The sequence below is a fragment of the Gopherus flavomarginatus genome, chromosome 13 (assembly GCF_025201925.1).
Source record: "Gopherus flavomarginatus isolate rGopFla2 chromosome 13, rGopFla2.mat.asm, whole genome shotgun sequence".
Classification (NCBI taxonomy): Eukaryota; Metazoa; Chordata; order Testudines; family Testudinidae; genus Gopherus; species Gopherus flavomarginatus.
The window spans coordinates 7757499-7780605 of NC_066629.1; the positions used below are offsets into that span (position 1 = coordinate 7757499).

A 23107-nucleotide genomic window follows, 5' to 3' on the forward strand; every position below is an offset into this window, starting at 1 on the left:
GAAGAATGGCCACTTTTAGGTCTGTTTTTGAGTGACCAGAGAGGTTAAAGTGTTCTCCTACTGGTTTTTGAATGTTATAACTCCTGATGTCGGATTTTAGTCCATTTATTCTTTTGCGTAGACAGCCCTGTTTGGCCAATGTTGCCCTCAGGTTGCCCCTTTCAAACATGGCTGCCGCAGAGACCATGGCCCCACTGATTGGTGTGAGAACGAGCCAATAACCCTCCAGTCTCAGCCCTCACGCCGAGCCACTCTCCTGCTATGGGATTAGAGGAAAGGCGTTGAGCAGTGATTGATGGCCCCTCCGCAAATAGCGATGGGACTCCTGGGGTCTCGGACCAATAGAGAGCGGAGGGGGGCGGGGCAGTGCTTCCACGTTGGGAAGTGAATGGGGCTGTAGCTGGGGCCTGAGAGCAGGTAGCAGAGCAAACCCTTCCCAGACGCCTGGGTCCACTCCGTATCTGGGGGTGGGGGAAGCCCGGACGCCTGGGTCTGCTCCGTGTCTGTGAGGGTCGGGGGAAGCCTGGACGCCTGGGTCGGCTCCGTGTCTGGGCGGGGAGCCCAGATGCCTGGGTCTGCTCCGTGTCTGAGGGGGCGGGGGGAGGCCGGATGCCTGGGTTCTGTTTTTGGCTGTGGGGCTATACTGGCTCCAGGTTGATTTGAGGGGGTGCCCCATGTCCCCTTGTAGGGAGAAGCCCCGCATCCGACCCTGCCATGGAGACTCTGATCCCTGTTATCAACAAATTGCAGGAGATTTTCAACACGGTAGGGGCCGAGGTGATCCAGCTGCCCCAGATCGTGGTGATTGGGGCCCAGGTGAGACTCCACTCTTCCCGCCCTGGGGGGATCCAGCTGCCTCATTGGGGTCCAGGTGATACCCCTGCCCCCCTCATCCCACCCTTCCCTTCCTGGGGGGATCCGGCTGCCCCAGATAGTGATTGGGGCCCAGGTGAGACACCCCCCCATCCAACCCTTCTGTCCCTGGGGGGATCCAGCTGCCCCAGGTCATGGTGATTGGGGCCCAGGTGAGACTCCAATCCCTCCCTTCCTGAAGGGATCCAGCTGCCCCACTGGGGTCCAGGTGAGACCCTGCCAACACTCTCTAATCTCTGAAGCCCCAGGCTCCTCTTCTCCCTCTGCCCACCACGTCTGGCTGCCCCTCACCCTCCTGTCCCTTCCAGCCTTAACCCCGTCTCTCCCCTCCTCACAGAGCAGCGGGAAGAGCTCAGTTCTGGAGAGCATTGTGGGTCGTGACTTCCTGCCCCGGGGCTCAGGCATTGTCACTCGGCGGCCCCTGGTCTTGCAGCTGGTGAATGTGCCATTTCTGGAGGAGCGGCAATATGCAGCCAGTGGGGAGACAAGTAAGGGGGTGCTGGGAGGCATGGTGGGCTCTCCCTGGGCTGAGGGGACAGGAGGCAGAAGGTTGTGGGAGGCCAGGACTCCTTGGGTGTAACCCAGCTTTGGGAGGGCAGTGAGGTATAGTGGTTAGAGTGGGAGTGGGGGGCTGGAAGCCAGGACTCCTGGGTTCTCTCCCTTGCTCTGCAGTACCATTCACTGGGAGGCCTCCCACCCCCTCCCTGCTCTGGGAGGTTGAGAGTAGAGACCCCAAGGGCTGAGGTGGTGAGACCACGAGATATTTGGCTCACTGTGACTCCCTCTCTCCCTGCTGCTGGGGAGCCCATGTCTGTGGGTTGAAGCCAATGATTCCTATGGGGAGCCAGGGTCGGAAACAGCCGCTTTCAGTGGGGCTGTGCAAGCCCCTGAAGCCCTGTCCACACCCTGGCGGGCTGAGAGTGACCCCAAATTGGCTCTCCGTGCAGGTACCCAGGCCGAAGAGTGGGCAACCTTCCTGCATTGCAAGCACAAGGTAGGGGCCCTGCTCGGGATCTGGGGGTGGCCACCTCAACCCCTGTCTGGGTCTTAGGGGGGAATCATGGTAATTAGAGGGGTGGCGGATGCCCCTTCCTGACCTGTCTGTCAAGGAATAATGGGGGTGATATTCCCAGCACCCATCCCTGTCCTTTGCTGGAGATTGGGGCAGCCTCCCTTACCCATCCTGGCTGTGGGTCATTGCATGCCCCCTGTCCATGTACTGTCAGCTTCGGGGCAGAGGGAAGTGCCGCTGGGGCCATGGAGCGTGTCTCAGGGCCCACCATGCCTCCCTGTCCCCTCTCAGACCTTCACCGACTTCAGTGAGATCCAGCAGGAGATTGAGACTGAGACCGAGAGGACGACAGGGACCAACAAGGTAATGAACACCTGTGACAAAACCTCCCCAGTGTTTGTGTGTGAAACCAGGAGTTCTGATCCCAGCCTCGCACTACTGTAACTCACCAGACCCCACTCTCCCTCCCAGAGCTGGGGAGAGAACTAGGAGGCCTGGCTCCCAGACCCCCCTGCTCTAACCCACCAGACTCCACTCTCCCTCCCAGAGCCGAGGAGAGAACCCAGGAGTCCTGGTTCCCAGCACCCTCTACTATAACTCTGTTGGTTATTGCCCTGCAGGGGATCAGCCCGGAGCCCCTGTATCTGAAGATCTACTCCCCACATGTCCTGAACTTGACACTGGTCGACCTACCGGGGATCACCAAGGTGAGAGGCGGGTGCCCCATGGCATTGGGGGATGGGATGGGGAGGGATCCTTGGATGGGTAGAGGAGGGGTAATGCCCCACTGTGGGTGTCTGTCAAAGCTGCCGCTAAAGGGATATTTCCAAAATCTGGCTTATTCCTGTTCTCACTGGGAGACCTTCCCAACTATGGACCCTCAGCCAGTCGATGTCTATAACCATGAGTCCTGGCTCCCAGCCCCTCCTGCTCTACCCACCTGCCCCTGCTGTCATCCCAGAGCTGGAGAGAGAACCCAGCAGTCCGGGCTCACCTGTATCTTGTCTGGCAGGAGCCTGCACTCACTCTTCTCTCCCCTCTCCAGGTGCCTGTGGGGGACCAGCCCCCCAACATTGAGGGCCAGGTGCGGGAGATGATCCTATCCTACGTCTCCAATCCGAACTGCCTGATCCTGGTTGTGACAGCTGCCAACACCGACGTGTCCACCTCTGAGGCGCTCAAGCTGGCCAGGGATGTTGACCCCGATGGTACTGATGTGAGGGGCTCCCCCAGGGGACCTAGGGCATGGGTGGGGCTGAGAGCTAGTGGGCTGTGAGCCCTGCATGGGGGGAGTGGAGGCAGGTGGTAAGGGGGATGCAGTGAATTTACTGAGTGTTTGGTGCTGCAGCCTTCACAGAGTCTCTTTAGGGAGTGCCGCCCCTTTTCAATGTGCGAGGCTCTGGCTTTGTTCCCCTGTAAGTCCCTTGGGCTCCAGCCCCCCTGTTCCTCTCTGTGGCTGTCCACCACTCTAGGGGAGTTTGGGTCCCTAGCGGAGACTTCAGCCCTGCCAGGAGTGCTGCAGGCAGCAGGGACCAGGAGAGATGCAGGGCGGCCATAGCAAAACCTGCTGATGTTTGTTGGACCCTTGCAGTCTGGGATCGGAGGGCCCAGGCTAGAGAAGAAAAGCCAGGCTTAGGTCAGAGTCTGTGTCGGCTGAATCCCCTGCCCTGCTGCTCCAAAACTTCCTGGGGGTCTGCCTCCTGCCCTGGCTGCACTGTGTGTGCTCCAGCGGCTGTGCCGGCCCAGACACGGGTACCCGATTGAGGGGCTTTCCTGGTGCTGTAGGAATGCCACCTAGTGCCAGAAACACTGGTCTGCCAGCACAGCAGTGTCTGTGCTGGGGGTTAGGTCGCCCTTTGGGGTTTCACACCCTGACCCAGGTCACTAGGTGGGTAAGTGTAGCTTGGGCCTAAGTCTCCATCTCTGATCCTGGGCCTGCCTGATCATCCCTACCCTCTCCCCTCCTGCAGGATGCCGCACACTGGCCGTGGTCACCAAGCTGGACCTGATGGATGCTGGGACGGACGCCATGGACGTTCTGATGGGCCGGGTCATCCCTGTCAAACTGGGCATCATTGGGGTGGTGAACAGGTGGGTAGGAGGGTGGTGGAGTCCGGGGGAAGGGCTGTGGAGATGTAGGGCATGAGGGTCTGCTGAGAGGTGGGAGGGGCTGGAGTTGAGGGGGAGGAAGGTTCTGGAGAATGTCTTTGGTGGTGGGATGGGGGTGCTGTGCTGAAGTTTGGGGGATTGGAGGGGCTGCAGGGGGCAGCAAACCCAACGTTCCCCACCAGCCTGGAATGGGTGGGGGGAGTGGGGACAGACAATGACTCTATCTCGACCTTCCCAGGAGCCAGCACGACATCAACACTTGGAAGAGCATCACTGAGTCACTGCAGGATGAGCAGGTCTTCCTGCAGAAGCGATACCCATCACTGGCCAACCGCATCGGCACCCGGCACCTGGCCAAGACCCTCAACCGGTGGGTGCCAGCTGGGGCTCTTCTCTCCCTGGCGAGGGGCACTGGGGCCAGAAGACTAGGGCTGGGCAGGGGGCAGTTAAGGGATCTGTTGCAGAGGAGGGAAAGGACAGAGGGGTGTGTGCTGCCCCAGCAGACAGAATAGAAGTGAGCCCATTTACAACTGACCAGAAAGGGAGGTGTGGGTGAGTATCATACCTGACATTCTCTAGCAGAACTCAGTGCCGCTAGAGAGTGGCCAGGAGCATGGGGGGCAGCAGGAGGAGCAGGGCAGCACATGGTGGCAGGAGACCCTGGAGTCACCCCAGCGGAGGAGTTGAGCCCTGGCTGTCAGCGCTGGGTGCTAGAATGATTCCCTGGAAATTCAGGAGCCGGGAGGCTGGGTTAGACGGGCCCATTCCTGTGCCCTGCCCCAGGCTGCTGATGCACCACATCCGGGATTGCCTGCCGGAGCTGAAAACCCGGGTGAATGTGCTGACGGCCCAATATCAGTCAGTGCTGCAGAGCTATGGGCAGCCCATCGAGGACAAGAATGCCACGCTGCTGCAGATCATCACCAAGTTCGCCACCGAGTACTGCCACACCATCGAGGGCACGGCCCGGAACATTGAGACCTCAGAGCTGTGAGTGCTATGGGGGAGGCGGACCTGCCCCCTCAAGGGCAGGAATTGCGGTGCAGATACCTGGGAGCTGAGAAGTCTGGGGGCATGAGGGTGGGCAGTGCTGAGAGGCAGGGGTGTGTGGCCATTTTGGTGGGGGGGGGGCTGTGCTTTGGCTACTGTTTCTATGCTCCCTCTGAACTCTTCTGTGTCTCTTCCCCCCCACCCCACCATCCCCCAGCTGCGGGGGTGCCCACCTGGGCAACATCTTCCACGAGACGTTCGGCCGGACGTTGGAGTCCATCGACCCGCTGGCTGGGCTCACGATGCTGGATATCCTGATGGCCATTCGCAGTGCCATGGTATGGTACCCCTCCGGGCAGTTCCCTCTCCACCGGCCCCTGTTCTATTAATTTAGGTGGAATAAATGGGCCACAGATGTTCCCATGGCCCACTCACTGTCCCACATTGAACAGTGCGACATGAGGTTTGGTACCCAGAGACCTCGGCCTGCCCAGCACCATAGCAAATGCCACCCGCTGTCCTCGTAAACTGTTGTTAATGCTAAAGAGGAGACTGCAAAGCCATGGGCGGCGTGTGAACAGCTGGCTTTGGAAGGCTAGCCCCTGGCTTGGCCCGTACCACCCTGCCCCTTCTGTCCCCCTTTCTTTGCTGGAGCCCGAGCACCCCTGCCTCTGTGGCTGCCTGCCCCCCCACATGGTGCCTCTTACCAACCATGCCCCAGCCTTGCATGGTACGATAACATTGCCTGATTCTACACGGTAGGGAGCCCTCCCCCACATGTACCACATTGGGGATGGTACCGAGCCATGACGGAGGGGTAACAGACCATAGTGGACTGCGGGGCGAGTGTGTGTATGTGCCCCCCTCCCAGTCCCCTGGAGTGGGATGTGCCCACCCCACAACACTCTCAGTCCCATCTCGCTACGGCTGCCTGGGACCGACTAGCCCCCTCCTGGCTTTCTGTGCCCCACGAGAGTGGAGAATGGGATGAGGCTGGGTGGTGACGGGGGGTGGAGGTATCTCTCTCTCTATCCCCACTGGGGAAGCCACTGCTCTGATGGGGTCCCTGCCTCCCCCTCAGGGTCCCCGTCCCGCCCTCTTCATGCCCGAGGTCTCCTTCGAGCTGCTGGTGAAACGTCAGATCAAAGGTCTGGAGGACCCGAGCCTGCGCTGTGTGCAACTGGCGCTGCAGCTCCTCGTGCACATCATTCAGCACTGCTCCACCTACAACACACAGGTGCCCCCCCGCAATCATCCATCCCTGCTCCATGTACAACATGTGGGTACCTGGGACCCCCTCCCCCCACAGCCCAGCTCCCATCATCCATCCCTGCTTCACCTATAACACACAGGTGCCCCCCAGGGGAGTGTCTGACCTTAGGCCAGTGCCTGTGGTTTGCCCCACGTTTTCCCCAAGGGGCTCTGCCGGGGCTAGCAGAGCCCATCCAGCTTTCCCTGCTGCACAGTGCATTCATCTCAGATAAAGGCGTTGCAGTGAGAACACAGCGTGAAACCATCCCCCTGTCGCCAGACCTGCTGTGCCCCTGGTGTCCCCCATCTTCTCCCTGAGCCCTCCCAAGAGCCTGCTGGCTTTGCCCCCTGGTTATGGTCTCATGTCTGTTTCTGGTTTACATTCATCCTTGATACCTGATACCAAAGACCCTTCTCTATCTTCTGGGCGCCTCAGGCCTGCTCTGACCCAGTTTGTGCAATCCCCCTGGGGTGTGTGTGATGGTTTGGGGGGTCCACCCAGACCAGCGAGGGGTTCTGTGACCCCTGCCCTGTAACCTGGGTGCTGCGCAGCTGGGGTTGGATTCCCTGACCCCCATGGGCTCTGACAGTAAAATAACATAGCATGCAATCAGGTGGCATAACTACTTTTTTTTACCTCTGGCCTGCACTCATCAAACACAGCTGGAGCAGTCTCTGGCTAAGCTGTGGGCCCATTTGTGTCCAGCACATCTCAATAGCCATCTTTTGAAGTTTCAACATTTCCAAGATCTTTCCTCTTTCTCCCCCACCCCCTGCACCAGGAGCTGCTGCGCTTCCCCAAACTGCATGAAGCAATTGTGGAGGTGGTGACAGGCGTCCTGCGGCAGAGGCTGCCCATCACCAACGAGATGGTAACACCCCAGGGGGAGGAGGCTGCTATGGGACATCTGGGATCCATGCAGGGTAGGGGCCTGATATGGGAGTGGGGGTTGAAGTCTTTGTCCTAGGGGAGATTGATTGGATTTAAATCAGCAAGTGGGAAAATGCACTTTAAAAAAAAGTTGGATTCTCACTGGCTGATAACCATTAAACCATGTTAATTTGCAGCTAAATATAGTCTTTACACTAAGCGTGGTGCTTCTTTCTGCAAAGCAGGTGGATACACTAGAGTTATACACGTTTATTTAAACAATTATGTAGTTGAACCTACATTTATTCAGAGTTTAATTTTCTGGTATTCGAAAATGGTGAATGATGCCTTGTTATTAACTAGATAATTAATAAAAACAATTAAATGCTGTTTCTGGGCATTTTTAATGGAATTCCAGTTTCCATCCAAATAGAGCTTGACACAAATTACAAGTAAGAAAATTAAATTACCTTTAAATGTGCTGGGTCCAGAAGAACAAATGTCAAGCAAAACATGTTTTGCACTGAAAACTGATCTGTTCAACACAGGCCTTTCACTATGTCCTTTGAATGAAAGTTAAGTGTAAGAGGGGGAGGGATAGCTCAGTGGTTTGAGCATTGGTCTGCTAAACCCAGGGTTGAGAGTTCAATCCTTGAGGGGACCATTTAGGGATCTAGGACAAAAATCTGTGTGGGGACTGGTTCTGCTTTGAGCAGGGGGGTTGGACTAGATGACCTGCTGAGGTCCCTTCCAACCCTGGCAGGTCTATGATCCTAAGAGGACATGCAGTTTGATGTCCTTTAAGATGTCAGCAGCAAGCATGTACTGCTCTTGATTAAAATCCATTACAATTCTGGCAACTTGTGTTAAGGGCTAAGCTTACAATACTCTCAATATTACTTTAAACAGTTTCACACCAAAAATCACATTTATTGAGTTTAAATTAAATCTTGTTTTGTTTTGAATCCACCATGCTGGGCCCCCTCCCATCTCTCTCCCATGCAGGTTCATAATCTGGTTGCAATCGAGCTTGCCTATATTAACACCAAGCACCCGGACTTCATGGACACAGCGCTGGTGTCTGCCTCTGTCAGCACCAGCAAGGTAATGCTTCTCTGCTCCTGTATCCCACTGCTGAGCCTCTTCCCCCCCCCTCCACTGGATACCAGTGTCACCCCTCTTGACGTGGCCAGCTGGTCTCTGCTGTCCCCAGAATGACCCCCCTGCGGAGGGGAGCCGGCGTTGGAAGAGTGACAAAGTGGAGGATGCTGGCATGGAGGAGAAGCCCAAGGGGAATGCCCAGCCCCCATGTATTCCAGCCCCAGTCGCTCCCATGCTGTCAATCTGCTGGACACACTGAGTTACACCCTTCCCACACAGGCAGGTGATAGTGGGGTAGTGACAGCAGGAGAGCTGTGTCTGGGCCAACCTCAGTGCTCTGGCTCCCATTGCGCCTTTTCAGAGCTGCTTTGCTTCCAAGGCCAGCAGGGACCATTTTGATCATCTAGTCTGACACACACACCCTGCAACACCCATAGGCCAGAGAACTGCCCCAAAGTTATTCCTAGGGAAAAGCTGGCCAGTGCTGGACAATGCACCACATTCCATTCTTTCACTCTTAATGATTTCTGCCTTCTTTCCAGTCTCAATGTCTCTAGCTTCAGCTTCGACCCACCTCGTTGGAGAATGTTCTGACCTTTGCGTGTGATCCTAGCGTTGTGCTACTGGAACTGGAGATTGCCTGGCTTTATAACCTTACTACTGTTATCCCTGGGAGAAGGCCCTGCGTGGTGGGACCCCCCCGCTTTCCCTTGAAGGCCCATGCCCTCTCTCTTTTCCCACAGCCCATGCCGGCCACATGGAAGCTGAGCCAGCAGGAGCAGCGGGATTGTGAGGTGATCTGCAGACTCATCAAATCCTATTTCCTCATTGTGCGCAAAAGGATCCAGGACAGGTAAGATTGAGGGGGTGGAGGGGAACGACAGACAAAGGTGTGAGGCTGCAGCCCCTCTCCTGGACCCTTAAGGGCCATGGGGAATTGAAAGGGCTTGAGATGGGTGCCCTTGTGACCTCTGCCCCTCCACCACAGCGTCCTCAAGACAATCATGCATTTCCTGGTGAACTATGTCAAGGACCATCTGCAGAGCCAGCTGGTTGGACAGCTATACAAGCAGCAGCTGCTGGACATGCTGCTTACAGAGTCAGAGGACATGGCACAGCAGCGCAAGGAGGCTGCTGGGCTGCTCCAGGTGAGGGAGGAGGGGGGGGTGTCAGGTCTCTCTGCCACCCTACCTTTGCTAATGTCTTCTGTCTCCCATCAGGCCTTGCAGCGAGCCAGCCAGACCATCTCTGAGATCTGGGAGACACAACTCTGGTGAGGATGGCTGGAGAAGCTGAGTTTCGAGACACCACACACACCCCTCCCTCTGGTTCTTTGCTGCCTATATATCTGAGCCGGTATGATGGTGGGTTGGTGTTATGGAATAAAACCTGTTTGCACAAAAAGCTAGCTTGAATTCATTGAGTGGCTAATGCAGTATGGGCACCAGCCTGGTTCATAAGAATGCTTTTTAAAGAACTTCCTTGCATTTGTTTTAAACCTGCTGTCTATTATGGGAATAAGTAAATAAGGAAAAGTTATCTACTTTCTCAACATCACTCATGATTTTATATACCTCTATCATATTCCCTCCCTCCCCCTTAGTCTCCTCTTTTCCATGCTGAAGAGTCCTAGCCTCTTTAATCTCTCCTCATATGGGACCAGTATGCTCCCTACTCTGTTAGCAGCCTATACTACCATTTTGTTCTGTCCCTTGGTGCACAGTTGTAGTTGTCCTTGTCAGCATGACCTGCAAGCCCAGTCTCGTATGTTGGAATAAAGGATGGGAAATGCCCCCAGCCCTAAGCAACCCCTTTCAGGTGGCATCTTGGGCTGAAATGCAGGGATGATAACCATAACCACACAAGAGGGTCTTAACATAAACCAGAACCTAGGAAATGTAGAAAATTGATAAGGGAACAAAGAGAATCTAAAAATGATTAAAGTTCTTCACACTTTGCTTTGGGCTTAACTATCATTCTGAGAGAAACCTTAATGACTAGTTCTGCAACTTCACATTTCCTCAATTTGTCACCTACAAAAGCCAACTCAGATTTGAGAATCTCTCTAACATCCTCAGCTGTAAAGACTGAAGCTAAGTTTTGTATCTCCATCATCAAGGGGCCCCACTGGTTGTTGTTTAGCAGGCTTCCTCCTTCTGATGTACTTAAAAAACATTTTATTACTACCTTTGGAGTTTTTGGCTAGCCCTTCTCCTGACCTGCTCCTCCAACTTATCCCAGAAGGACTGGGAAAGAGATCAGGCTACTCTCCCTCTCCCAAGGGGGGCAGGGGTGCCCCATATCCCCAACTTACCTTTCTTTCTCCAGCTGGAGACAAGCCCCTGCCCTGCCCAAATTCCATTATCTGCCCATGGCCCTGACTGCCAGGGGAGAAGGCCTGTGGCCAAGCCCCACAGCCTGTGCCTTGTCTCAAACTGCTCAACAATCTCACAAAACTAAATGATTTGGGCAACAAAATAACTCTGGCTATACATACAATATGATAGGGGCTGATTTAGCTACAATAAGACAGTTTGTAGAGGCTGTCAAAAAAGCAAACAGGATGTTAGTCTCAGGAATAACAAATAAGACAATCTTATTGCCCTTTTATAAATCCATAATATGCCCACATCTCGAATACTGCATACAGTTGTGGTCGCCTCATTTCAGAAAAGATCATCTGGCACTAGAAAAGGTTCAGAGAAGGGCAACTAAAATGATTAGGGGTTTGGAGAGGGTCCCATATGAGGAGAGATTAAAGAGGCTAGGCCCCTTCAGCTTGGAAAAGAGGTGACTAAGGGGGGCTATGACAGAGGTCTATAAAACCATGAGTCATGTGGAGAAAGGGGAAAAGGAAAAGTTATAAGTGGGGTTTACAAGGGAACTGGATAACTAGCCAGGCTGGGTAAGGAATGGGGTCCCCAGCCTCTGTCTGTCAGGGGGGTGGAGATGGCTGGCAGCAGAGATCCCTGGTCAGTACCTGCAGGGTTCACTCCCTCTGGGGCACCTCCGCAGCAGGACACGCGGGGCTTCCCCCTGCCTGGCGCTGGCCCCCGCCTTCTTCCCTGCTCGGAGGCAGCAGCCACCGCTGCTTCCTGAGTGGGGGCTGCCCCCTGCTTTATCGCCGCGCTATTGGCCGCCTCTTGGCCACGCCTGCCAGGCGGCCGCGCCGGGTCCATGGCCTGTTGTCAGCCGTGGGGGGGAACCTGATCCCGCTGTGTCCTGGCCCGGGGCTGGGAGTCCCCTCGGGGGGGCTTTGCGCACCAACTCACCAGCTGCTGAACCCGCCACTGATTGAACCAGGAGTCAGGACGGGGCTGGGACACCGGCTCCGCCCGGAACCCCGGTTTCCCTCCCAGTCCGCCCACAGGGACCTGCAGCTGGGGCGTCTTTCCGCGCCAGCCCCCTCGCTGCCCATCCGCTCCCGGCTCCCGCAGCCACTGCTTGGCCCCCAGCACCAGGCTTCTCCCTCAAACTCCGGCTGCTCCTTGCCCTTCATGAGGCAGCCGGAACCTCAGGATCGCTGCCCATGGGCTGAATTGCAGCCGCTCTCACCGCAGTTCCTAAAGAATCAGCAGCTACTTCGACCCCCACAGAGCACCGCCCAGAGGAGCAGCCCCAGGAACGTCCTAGAAGTTGCGGGGGGGTCTCTGGCCTCAAGTCCTGCATGAGCCGAGGGCCTCGCCCCACCTCGGAAACATCAGCGTGAGCTGGCTGACCCCATGCTGGGCTGGCTGCTCCCAACAGAGCCCTGGGCCCCACGTACAAACCTTGGGCAGATTATGTCCCCAAACAACCTGCAGCTCAAATGCGACGAGGTGCAGCCCGTTGCCTCTCTTCTCTCCTGGGTCCGGACCATGACTGGCGGACACCCCTTTGCTTTGCACCGTCACTGAACTCCTGGCGCTCAGCAGAGACAGTCCCCAGAGCTGTTGTGTGGATGAGCCTACGCAGGTGTTAATAGCTCAGCTGCCAGTCAGCGTCCCACGGGTGGGGAGGGGGAGAGCGAGCATGCTTGTCGGGGCATACCAGCCACAATCTCTTAGGCCTGGTTTGCACCAGGAATTTACATCAGTGCAGCTACAGTGTGAAGAACCTGAGAGAGGCAGCAACACTGACCCACCCCTGGTGTAAACAGCACTAAGATAGAAGAATTCTTCCATCAACCTGGCTATAGCCTCTCGGGGAGGTGGATTACCTATGACGATGGGAAACCTCCCCCTGGCCCCCTGTCGGCATAGGTAGCTGACACGGCACTGATGGGGTGTTTGAAGTGCGGACATCCCCTGCACAACCAAACCTGTACTACACATGGCATTTGGAATCCCTCCGACACCTGTCTCAAATACGAGCTCTCAGACAGTGACTCTGCCAGCATTCCTGGTGTAGCCTGCCCCACTTCAGTGCTGGGACATCGATTCCAGTGCATGGGGGCAACAGAATATTAAGGGCTGGAGTGACAAGGGGGCACTTCCAGCATTTATGCCTCCCCCCAGCATTAACAAAACCCCCACTCAGCTGCTCCCAATACTGCAGGCATCTATGTCCCCCCAGGAAGGGGCCACGAAATAAGGGAGGATCATATTTTAACTAAAAAATGGAGATTTTTTTATAATTAAATACATTTTTGTTTTTAAAAATAAAAATATAAAATTACTTGTGAAATTAGCTCCACCTTCATGAAGGTCACCCCCCCAATTCCTTGTCCCTCCCTCAGGGGCTCACCCTACAACCCTGGCCACAGGGGTGTCTATGGAACAGACCACACTAGAGTGACCCCACAGCATGGACAGAGACTGCACTGATGGAAGGGGGCTTTCCAGCAGTATAGGAACACACACCAGGGGGGAGGGGGGGGGAAGCTCCAGCTCTCAGCACAACCCTCTCTCTCCACCTCTGCTTTCCAGCCAGTGTACCCTCATCCTCTTCCTTTATAGGAGCCAAGCCTGCACCTCCCCAGCTGCTGCTCATCCTTAATTAGCTGCCTTCCATCCCTCTCCAGGATGGGCTAATTGGACCACTCAGCTGCCTGTTAACTCTTCACCTGCCAGCATGGAGCACATGTCCCTTTGGGGGGGTAGGGGGTCTGCAGAGGTGGATTCTGGGAGACGCTGTTTGTGGGTCTTTGCGAAAGTCCCATCTCCCATACTGGGCGGAAGGAGGATCCCAGGGAGGGCTGCGTAGCGGCCGCAGGGCTCATTAACCAAAGGGAGGGGAGAGTTCCTGAGAGGGAGGCTGTATATGGGGGCGGTCCTGGCAGAAGGTTGATCCCAGCAGGCTGTGCTGGGGGAGGTTCCAGTGGGGGTGGCTCCAAGGGGTGGATTGCAGCCTGGGGAGGGGATGGGAGGGTCTTTTTCCTGCTTATTTTCAGACAGGCAGGGGTTTCTACTGCAGCATTTATTGCAGAGTTCATCACAACATGGGTGGGGTCTATACAGAGCCCCCTGCATAGAGTCCTGCAGCCCCCCCACTACAGCCCCCCAGCATTGGGCACCCCCCCCGGCTCATCTAGTCTCTGAGCTGAAACCAGTCCAAGGTACCCCAGCCTCTCCCCCCACACAAGCTGTGACCCACACCCCCAGCTTCTCTACCCCCTCAGTCCCAGGGGCCCCAGACTCTTCCCCCCACAAGCTGTGACCCATTCCCCTACTGCCCCCCCCCAGCTTCTCCACCCACTCAGTCCCAGGGGCCCCAGCCTCTTCCCCCACCCAAAGCTGTGACCCATCCCCCCCTCCCCCAGGCCTCCACTCATGGGAATCTCTGCAGGCATGACAGGACACCCGCTGGCTGACCCCAGGTCTGCCCTTGGGAAGGCAATCAGCTAGGGATGGGGAGAGGAGTGGGCCTGGCCCCCAGGAAGGGGGAAACGGGAAGGTGGGGGGCCCACCTGCTCGAAGGGGCTTTTGTCCTGCACACCCTTGACCCCCACGAAGACCCAGCTGTCGCGGAATCCAAGCTCCTTGGCCACACTGCTGCCAAGCTCGCTGAAAATCCTCCACGTCTCTTTGTTCATCCGGGGGGCAGAGCCCTGGCTCAGCAGGAGGATCAGGGCCCTGCACCGAGCCAGCCAGAGCCCCCACCTTGGGGCTAGATGGGAGCTAGCACCTGCCAGAGGGGAAAGACCTCAGGCCCCATTCCCCACCCCACCCTTCAAGGCAGCTAGTCCCCGCCCTGGGGCTGGATGGGAGCTGGTGCCCCCTAGAGGGGAGAGGACCTATATCCTGCCCCCCTAGCCAGACAGGCCCCCCAACACTGGCCCTGAGGCTCGATGGGAGTCAGCACCCCCAGAGGGGTGAGGCCCCAGGCCGCATTCCCACCCCCCTAAGTCAGCCAGTCCCTGCCCTGGGGCTGAATGGGAGCCGGCACCCTCAGAGGGGAAAGGCCTCACTGGTCCCGCACCCCACACCCACTTGGTGGCTGGATCGTCGTATGAGGCCACGAACACCAGGGTTCCCTCGTGCAGCATCCGAATGAACTTCAGCAGCTCGTTGACGTCTGGGGTGAAAGATTCAGGGTGAGTGCAGGCCTGGACCCCCCTGACCCACGGGGTTCCCCTGAGCCTCCCCCCAGGTTCCTGCCTATCACACAGACCTCCCATACCAGGGTCTCCCAACTGGAGCCCCCATGGATTACCCCCGCCCCCCAAGCCCCTCCCACAACATCCTCAGTGGCTGCCCCATGACTCCCTGCCCTCCTGCCCCACAGGGCTTCCGAACCTCCTCCCCCCACACATTCCTGCCTCTCACAGACTACCCACCCCTGCGCCAGGGTCTCCCACCTGGAGCCCCCAAAGATTCCCCCCTCGACATCCTCAGGTGCTGCCCCCCTCTCACCTCCAGCCCACATGTCGAAGAACCTGGCATCAATGAGCTCCCCATTGACCCCTGGAACCAGAGAGAGAGTCAGAGCCTGTCCCGCTGCAGCCCCCCTCCTTCCCCAGACCAGCTCCCCTTTCCTGGCCCCAATGCCCCCTCCCCAGTTCCCCCTACCCTCTGCAGCCCCCCTCTTCCCCATTCCCCTCATATCCTCTGGCCTGCCCAGTGCCCCACAACAATGTTCCCCCTCCCCACCTCACCATTCACCAGGGCCATGTTCAGGCCCCGCCCCACATTGTTCTTCACACTGCTCATTATCCTGGAATGAAAGTGAGGTGAGAACGGCCCACCCACCACCTACAGGGGAGCCAGGATACCTTGGTTCTCTCCCTGGCTCTGGGAGGGGTGTGCAGTCCAGTGGGCTTGGAGGGAGCCAGGACTCCTGGGTCCGCCCCACAGTTCTGACCCTGATTAGCATGCTGCCTTCTCTCACCTCCCATGCTGAGCCCCAAACCTGCAACTCACCATTTCATTCTCCAGGCAGATCTTGGGCCCGATGACGTTGGCGGCACCGCTGACCAGGCGGAAGGCGAGACGCTGCTCGGGGCAGGGCTGCGGGAGGCCACATTATATCTCCTGGGCCGCGGCTCTGGGGATGGGGGTGGGGAGATGTGGGGAGGTCGCCAAGACACGCTCATGTCACACACCACCCCTGGTCCCCTGGGCTAGACAGCTCCCACGCCAGTCAAGGGTGCCATGTCCCCACCATGGGGGGGACAGGCTCCTGGGAGGGGGGCACTGGTGGGGGAACGTGAGCTGAGAGACACAGGACCATGGGAGTCACCTATTAAATGGGGGAGTGCTCCTCCCTCACCCTATGGGACTGGGACACCCTCCACCCCTGCCGGTAGGGACACCTGAGGTGATGCAGCAGGGTCCCTGCCCCTGTATCTGGGACCCAGCCCCCTGCTACCACCTCCATGGGATCCCGGCTCCCGGCCTGGGACCCAGCCCCCTATGGGGTCCCTGCTCCCAGCCTGGGACCCAGTCCCCTGCTACCACAGCCCCCCATGGGGTTCTGGCTCCCGACCTGTCCACCTGATGGAGACCGGGTCACATCCCCCTATAAGATGTTCCCCTTTTCGGGTCATCGGGAAAACTGCCCAGGACCTAGAAAAAGAGGTCAGAGACATGCTGGCTTTGGGGGTGATCCAGCCGTCTTCCAGCCCTTCGGCGTCACCAGTGATGCTGGTCCCCAAAAGGGATGGGTCTATCCGGTTCTGTGTAGACTATTGAAAGCTCAATGTCATCACCATATATGTTGCCAACCCCATGCCTAGGCCTGATGAGCTCCTAGACAAGCTGGGAGGCGCTCGGTACCTCACCACCATGGATCTGACAAAGGGCTACTGGCAAGTGCCGCTGGACGCAGGTGCCAGGCTGAAATTGGCCTTTATCAGCCCTCTGGGGCTCTATGAGTTTCTGACCCTGCCCTTCGGCCTAAAGGGAGTGCCGGCCACCTTCCAGCGCCTGGTAGAACAGCTACTGAGGGGGATGGAGAGTTTTGCTATGGCATATATTGCCGACATCTGCGTCTTTAGCCGGACCTGGGAGGACCACGTGTCCTAAGCTAAAGGAGTGCTGGACCAACTCCGAGAGGCTGGGTTAACCGTAAAGGCTGAGAAGTGTAAGGTGGTGATGGCTGAAGTATCTTACCTGGGCCATCGGATGGGGAGTGGCTGCCGAAAGCCAGAACCAGCTAAGGTGGAGGTGATCGGAGACTGGCCTGCTCCCCAAACCAAAAAGCAGGTCCAGGCCTGGTGGGGTACTATCGAAGGTTCGTGCACCACTTTAGCCCCGTAACCGCCCCCATCACTGAGCTGTGCAAGAAAAGGAAGCCAGACAAGGTGGTCTGGACCGAACAGTGCCAGCAGGCTCTCCGGGTGCTGAAGGAGGCTCTGGTTAGTGGCCCAGTTCTGGCAAACCCAGATTTCGACAAGCACTTTATGGTGTTCACTGACGCCTCAGACACGGGACTAGGGGTGGTGCTAATGCAGGAGGATGAAAAGGGGGAGAGACACCCCATCGTGTACCTGAACAAGACTTTGCTATCCCGGGAGCAGAACTACGCAGCCATCGAGAAGGAATGCCTGGCCATGTTGTGGGCCCTTAAGAAACTAGAGCCATATCTCTTTGGGCGACACTTCACCATGTACACCGACCGCTCTCCCCTGACCTGGCTGCACCAGATGAAAGGAGCCAACGTCAAGCTCCTGAGGTGGAGCCTGCTCCTGCAGGACTATGAAGTGAAGGGAAGTGCCAACCTGATAGCGGACGCGTTGTCCTGGAGAGGGGGCCTTCCTCAGGTTACTGGGCAGAGTGACCCCACTCAGTTCAGTCTCGAAGGGGGGAGAGATGTGATGTAGTAGGGACTGTCTGTGTGCGGGATGGGAGAGCTGGGGAGGACATTAGGTAAGGGACAGGATTTTTAAGCTTGTAACCTGAGCCAGGTACGGGGGAAGGGTGTCAGCACTTTTTCCCGCGAAGCTGGACAAAGGAATCGGCCGGCTGGAGGAAGGGCAGTTCAGTTTCTGTTTTGGGCTGGGTGGTTGGAATTCAGGGTTTCCCAAGCTGGGATCCAATCACCCTGAACACCCAGAAGAAATAGATTGAGTGGTCCCGGTTGTGCCTCCAAGCTCTGCTGTAACCTGCATTCCTGTTGTCCAATAAACCTTCTGTTTTACTGGCTGGCTGAGAGTCACTGTGAGTCCAGGAAGAGGGGTGCAGGACCAGACTCCCCCGCACTCCGTGACAGGCAGTGCGCTAGGTCGCTGCCCAGCTCTGCGAGCGGACTGGGGAGTAGACATTCCTGTGGGGGTGGGGGTCTGCCTTCCCACCTCGGCTCTGCGAGGAGACTGGGGAGCGGCCGTTCCAGTGGGGGCGGGGCTCAGCCTTCCCTCCCCACCTCTGCAAGGGGACTGGGGAGCTGCTGTTCCTGCGGGAGCGGGCACTGGGTTCCCTCCCCAGCTCTGCGAGGGGACTGGGGATCGGCCGTTCCTGCTGGGGCGGGGCGCTGGGTTCCCCTCCCTGCTCTGTGAGGGACTGGGCAGCTGTCATTCCTGTGGGGGTTGGGCGCTGATTTCCCTTCCCAGCTCTGCAATGGGACTGAGGAATGGCCGTTCCAGCGGGGGCGGGGTGCTGGGTTCCCTCCCCAGCTCTGTGAGGGGACTGAGGAGCGGCTGTTCCTTCGGGGGCGGGGCACTCGGTTCCCCTCCCAGCTCTGTGAGGGGACTGAGGAGCGGCCGTTCCAGCGAGGGCGGGGCACTGGGTTCCCTCCCCAGTTCTGCGAAGGGACTGGGGAGCAGCCGTTCCAGCGGGAGTGGGCGCTGGGTTCCCTCCCCAGCTCTGCGGGGGGACTGAGGAGTGGCCGTTCCTTCGGGGGCAGGCGCTGGGTTCCCTCCTCATCTCTGCTAGGGGACTGGGTAGCGGCCGTTCCTGCGGGGACGGGGCGCTGTGTTCCCGACCCAACTGTGGGAGGGGACAGGGGACAGGGGAAGGGCAGTTCCAACGTGGGCAGGGCACTGGCTTCCGTCCTGTCATAAACAGACATTTAAGAGTTAATGTCTCTTTTCCTGTAAAGGGTTAAGAAGCTCAGTGAACCTGGCTGACTCCGTGACAACTGGTGGCAGGGGCGGGATGTACTGCACCCCACTGCTTGCAGTAAGTGACTGGGGAGCAGTAAAAGAAAGGGGGGATAATGAGGATCAGGTGTGCTGAAGGCTCAGAGAGGGACGCTCAGAGAGGCTTCAGAGGGCAGTTAACCTCTGGGAGTGTGTGACCAGCGAGAAGGACTGTTGGAGTAAGAGGGTCCCCCTGAGCACTGCAGCGAGCAGTCTCAGTAGCGGAGGAGCTTGCCGCTCTGCCCTGGGAGGGAGGATTTTTGCAGTAGCAGGGTTCCCCTGGGGATGGCAGGAGCAGTTCCAGGGACGGAGGAGTCGGCAGCTCAACCCTGGCAAAGAGGTGGTGACCATGAGAAGGGCTGGCACACCAGGAGTTCTTCTTGAAAACCATGGGGGAGTCAAGAGCACACAGGCCTGTGAGTCCAGAGCTACTTGGGAACGGTGAAGTGATGGCCTATCACCATCTCCTTGGGAAGGACATTGTGATCCTGTGCACAAAGAGAGGGTTACACATTGCGAAGTTCACCAAGGCACAGTTAATCGTGCAGTTGGAGGAGAAGGACTGCTCTGAGGAGCAGATTCCTGACCCAGATGGAGCTACAAGAGGATCTGGGAGCAGCTGGAGCAGCAGCCAGGCATCCCCGAGAATCTGGTGCCCAACGAGATGATGGTTTTCACGATTGGGTTCCCCATCAGAGGATTGGAGATGTATGGGATGGGAGCAGAGCCTGAGAGTGTGAGAGGATCGTGAGAGAGAGCAAGAGCCTGAGGAAAAGCTGCAGGAGAAGCAGCAGCAGCATGGACTTGGGATGATGGAGCAGAGAGACATAGGGGGCTGCCCAAGGGTCAGTGGGGAAACATGCCCGGGGTGGCGAGACCCTGGGACAGAGAGAACTGTGGTGGTGCAGCCGCAGATGCTGAGGGGCTGTGGGACCTGGGTGACGGTCCCTGGGGTGAAGCCCCTTGTCCTGTCTATGGCCCGGATCCCTGTGCAGACCCAGGAGGGGTCTGGCTGGCTGGTCGTTGGGGTTCTGCAGGATATGGGCTGGGAGGCCCTGTTGAGGGGTGACTGTGTCTCTTTCGGACAGGATCCAGGCCCTGCTCCTGTAACAGTCGAGGATTTGAATTCAAATCCAGGGAACCAAATGAGTAAGACGGAAATGGTCAGTGAAAATGCAAATGTTGTGGCTGGCGGGGGGAGGGGCTGCTGGGCTCCGGATACCTGCCTACCTGCAACCAGCCCCCTGGGGCTGAGTGGGAGGGAGAGATGCTCCCCACCCCCCCTGCACACTGGAGAGGGGGCTCACGCTGGCTCGGAGGCTGTGACCAAAGCAACGAGCTCGCTGCCTGCCCTCACTTCAACTGCCACTCCCTAGGTCGCTCCCACAGCTGGGGAGGGAAGCCAGCCCCCCCATCCCCGCTGCAACCGCCACTCCCCGCTCCCCTCCCAGAGCTGGGGAGGGAAGCCAGCGCCCCACCCCCGCTGGAACCGCCACTCCCCAGTCCCCATCCAGAGCTGGGGAGGGAAGGCAACGACCCCCTCTCCCGCTCAAACCGCCACTCCCCAGGCCCCTTCCAGAGCTGGAGAGGGAAGCCAGCGCCCCGCCCCTGCTGGAACTGCCACTCCCCAGGCCCCTCTCAGAGTTGGGGAGGGAAGCCAGTGCCCTGCCCGCACTCAAACCGCCACTTCCCGCTCCCCCGCAGAGTTAGGGAGGGAATCCAGCGCCCCTCCCCTGCTGGAACCACCACTTTCCGTTCCCCTCCCAGAGCTGGGGAGGGAAGCCAGCACCCCGCCCACACTCGAACCGCCACTCCCTAGACCCCCCACAGAGCTGGGGAGGGATGCCACACCCCATCCCCGCTGGAACCGCCACTCCCCACGCCCCTCCCAGAGCTGGACACGGAAGCCACCTCTCCCACAGGAACCTCTCCTTGCAACTTTCCTCATGGACTGTACCGCACTGAGGTTATCCAGGTCCCTTGGCCTACGCAAGGAGGGATCTTTCTGCAACTGGGCCTGGAACTCAGCAGCTGGGACAGGGATGGGGACCTGCTCTCTCTCGTTGCCTGGGTCTGAGGCCGCAGCCTCTCTGAGCCGTGTCCCTGGGCGTTCCCTCCCCACCAGGTTAGGGTCCTGCGCCTAGGGCACAGTACTTTCCCCGTTGTCCAGGCGCTGTGTCCTGTGCCGACTCTAACTACGGGTCACAACCAGGGCACCCTGGGCGTTGCTTGGCCAGAGCTCCAGGTCCCCCCCATTAACACCTCCGTGGGGAAATGTGGGTATACCCCTATGTCCTTGAGGCCCTCCTTGGCCCCCCACTTCAGGTGTACCCTCACCACGGCCACCTCAAATGGGGTCCCGCCCACACCCATCAGGGTCAGGTAGGTGTCGGGCACCATCTGATCTGATGCCAGCACCTCGGGCCGGGCCATCATCACCTCTGCGCCCGTGTCCTTGTGACCTTCCTCCCATCTACCTCCAGGGAAACAAGGCACTTTCTCCAGAGGGGCAGCCCCGCTCCCACCCTGTAAACCAAAAACTCAGAGCCTGGAGCATCCAGCTCCCCGGAGGAGCTGACCTGGGGACCTCCTCCCTCTTTCACCGGTGGTACACTGCCAGCTTCCCTTTCCTGGGAACGTTGCCCCTCATCCGACTGGGTCTTTACCCAGTCAACCCTCTGCGGGTTGGGTCTGCTCGGTCTGTCCCTGAGCTTGGGGAACTGGGCCGGTATGTGGCCTCATTGGCCACAGTGATAGCCGCCCATGTCTCGTGGGTCCCCTCGAGTGGGACAGATGGACCTGAGGCTGGATGTTCCCTTTTGGTGGGGCTCCTCCATAGGCTCCGCTGGGAGGTCCCATGGTGACTCTCTCTCTGCGTTGAGTCAGGCCTGCTCTTTCAAGACTCCTCCCTGTTATCCCCTGACCGACTGTCCACAAATTGTTCGGCCAGCTGGCCTGCGTGCTGTGGGTTCTCCGGCTTCTGGTCCATTAACCACAGCCTCAGGTCAGACAGGCACTGCTTGTACAGGTGCTCCAGTGTGAATAGGTCAAGCAGGTCCTCTTTAGTTTAGGCCCCAGCTGTCCACTTGCGGGCGTACCCCTGCGCCCGGTTGACCAGCTGTAGGTATGTGACCTCACGGGTTTTATGCTGACTCTGGAACGTTTTCCGGTACATCTCAGAGTCAGCCCAAACTCGCCGAGCAGGGCCTGTTTGAACAGTTCGTAGTCCCCTGCCTCCGCCCCTTTCTTCGGCTGTACACCTCCACGGCTGTGGAGTCCAGTAAACGGGTGAGAAATGGGATCCTGTCTGCAGGGTCAACCCTGTGCATCTCGCAGGCATTCTCAAAGCCGTCAGGAAGGTGTCTATGTGCTCCCCCTCCTTACGCCGGGCCAGGAAGCACTTATCAAAGCTCTTTGTAGGCTTGGGTCCCCACTCACTCGCCACAGCCAGCGCCCCAGTGCTCCTCAGCCAGTCCAGCTCCCGCTCATGCTTACGCTGGATCTCCTTCTCCTCCCGCTCATGCTGGCGCTGGTTCTCCTCATGTTTACACTGATTCTCCCACTCCTTCAGTTCTTACCTCCTTAACTCAAGCTCTTCTCGTCTCAGCTCCCTGTCATGTTCCATCCACATCCATTCCAGGGACGGGGAGCTCCGCCGGGACGATCCCCTGCTGGCCGCCGGGGTCAGGGTGCCCTTGGTATTCACTGGGCTTCCCCCAACCTCTTTCCTCGGTATAGGTGGGAAGGGTCTCGGGGGTTCTCAGCAGCAGTCTGGCCCCTCCCAGCCATGTCAGGCCCCAGGGCCCACGCTGTGTCCGCTGGGCAGCTTCCCTCATGGACCAAGCTCCGTTCACCCAAGCGATCCTTCTCCTCCAGCTGGGCAATTAGTGAACATCCCAATGCACAGCCCCCTCTGCTTCCACAGCTCCACCAGGTCTTTCCTAAGGTGCTTAGCATAAATCTTCCTGCTGGCAACTCGCCGGCCTGTGCTCTCAGCTTCCACCGGTTCCAGGGAGACCTCTCGTGCACCAGCCCTCTTTCCGGTCACCCCCTCTCTGCCAGGGTTGAGCTGCAAACTCCTCTGCCCCTTGGACCGCTCCTGCAATCCCCCCGGGGGACCCTGTTACTGCAAAGTCCTTCTCTCTGGTCACACACTCCCAGGGGTTAATCACCCCCTGACCCCGTCTCTCTCTGACTCTTCAGCCCACCTGGTTCTTGTCAGTCCCCCTTTGTTTTACTGCTCCCCAGTCACTTACTGCAGGAAGCGCTGTCCACGGTGTGTAGTAAATCCCACCCCTGCTACCAGTTGTCACGGAGTGTGGGTGAGTAGGGGCCCTGCACCCCTTTTCCTGCTATTCACCAGGACTCTCAGCCAGCCAGTAAAGCAGAAGGTTTATTTCGATGC

The 23107-nt window shown here is 58.1% G+C and overlaps 2 protein-coding genes and 1 pseudogene across 2 annotated transcripts in view; 2 read left to right on the forward strand and 1 right to left on the reverse strand.

Moving 5' to 3' along the window:
- Positions 1-485: 485 nt before the first annotated feature.
- The window catches only part of LOC127033680 (dynamin-1-like protein), a 325175-nt gene continuing 302553 nt past the window's right edge, over positions 486-23107 (forward strand). Inside the window, exon 1 of the mRNA XM_050921773.1 lies at positions 486-573. The gene's annotated coding sequence lies outside the window, so the exon portion shown is untranslated. The remainder of the gene's footprint in view (positions 574-23107) is intronic.
- Positions 487-9590, forward strand: LOC127033679 (dynamin-1-like protein). Its single transcript, XM_050921772.1, is given in 18 exon segments — positions 487-816; positions 1211-1361; positions 1821-1867; positions 2177-2248; positions 2506-2592; positions 2931-3093; positions 3856-3976; positions 4233-4364; positions 4778-4984; positions 5202-5322; positions 6066-6221; positions 7018-7107; positions 8112-8210; positions 8320-8410; positions 8413-8461; positions 8950-9060; positions 9196-9355; positions 9428-9590. Coding segments are annotated over 18 exon segments (2016 nt in total). The 5' UTR covers positions 487-714; the 3' UTR covers positions 9485-9590.
- Positions 11326-15921, reverse strand: LOC127033549 (protein FAM3A-like; annotated as a pseudogene).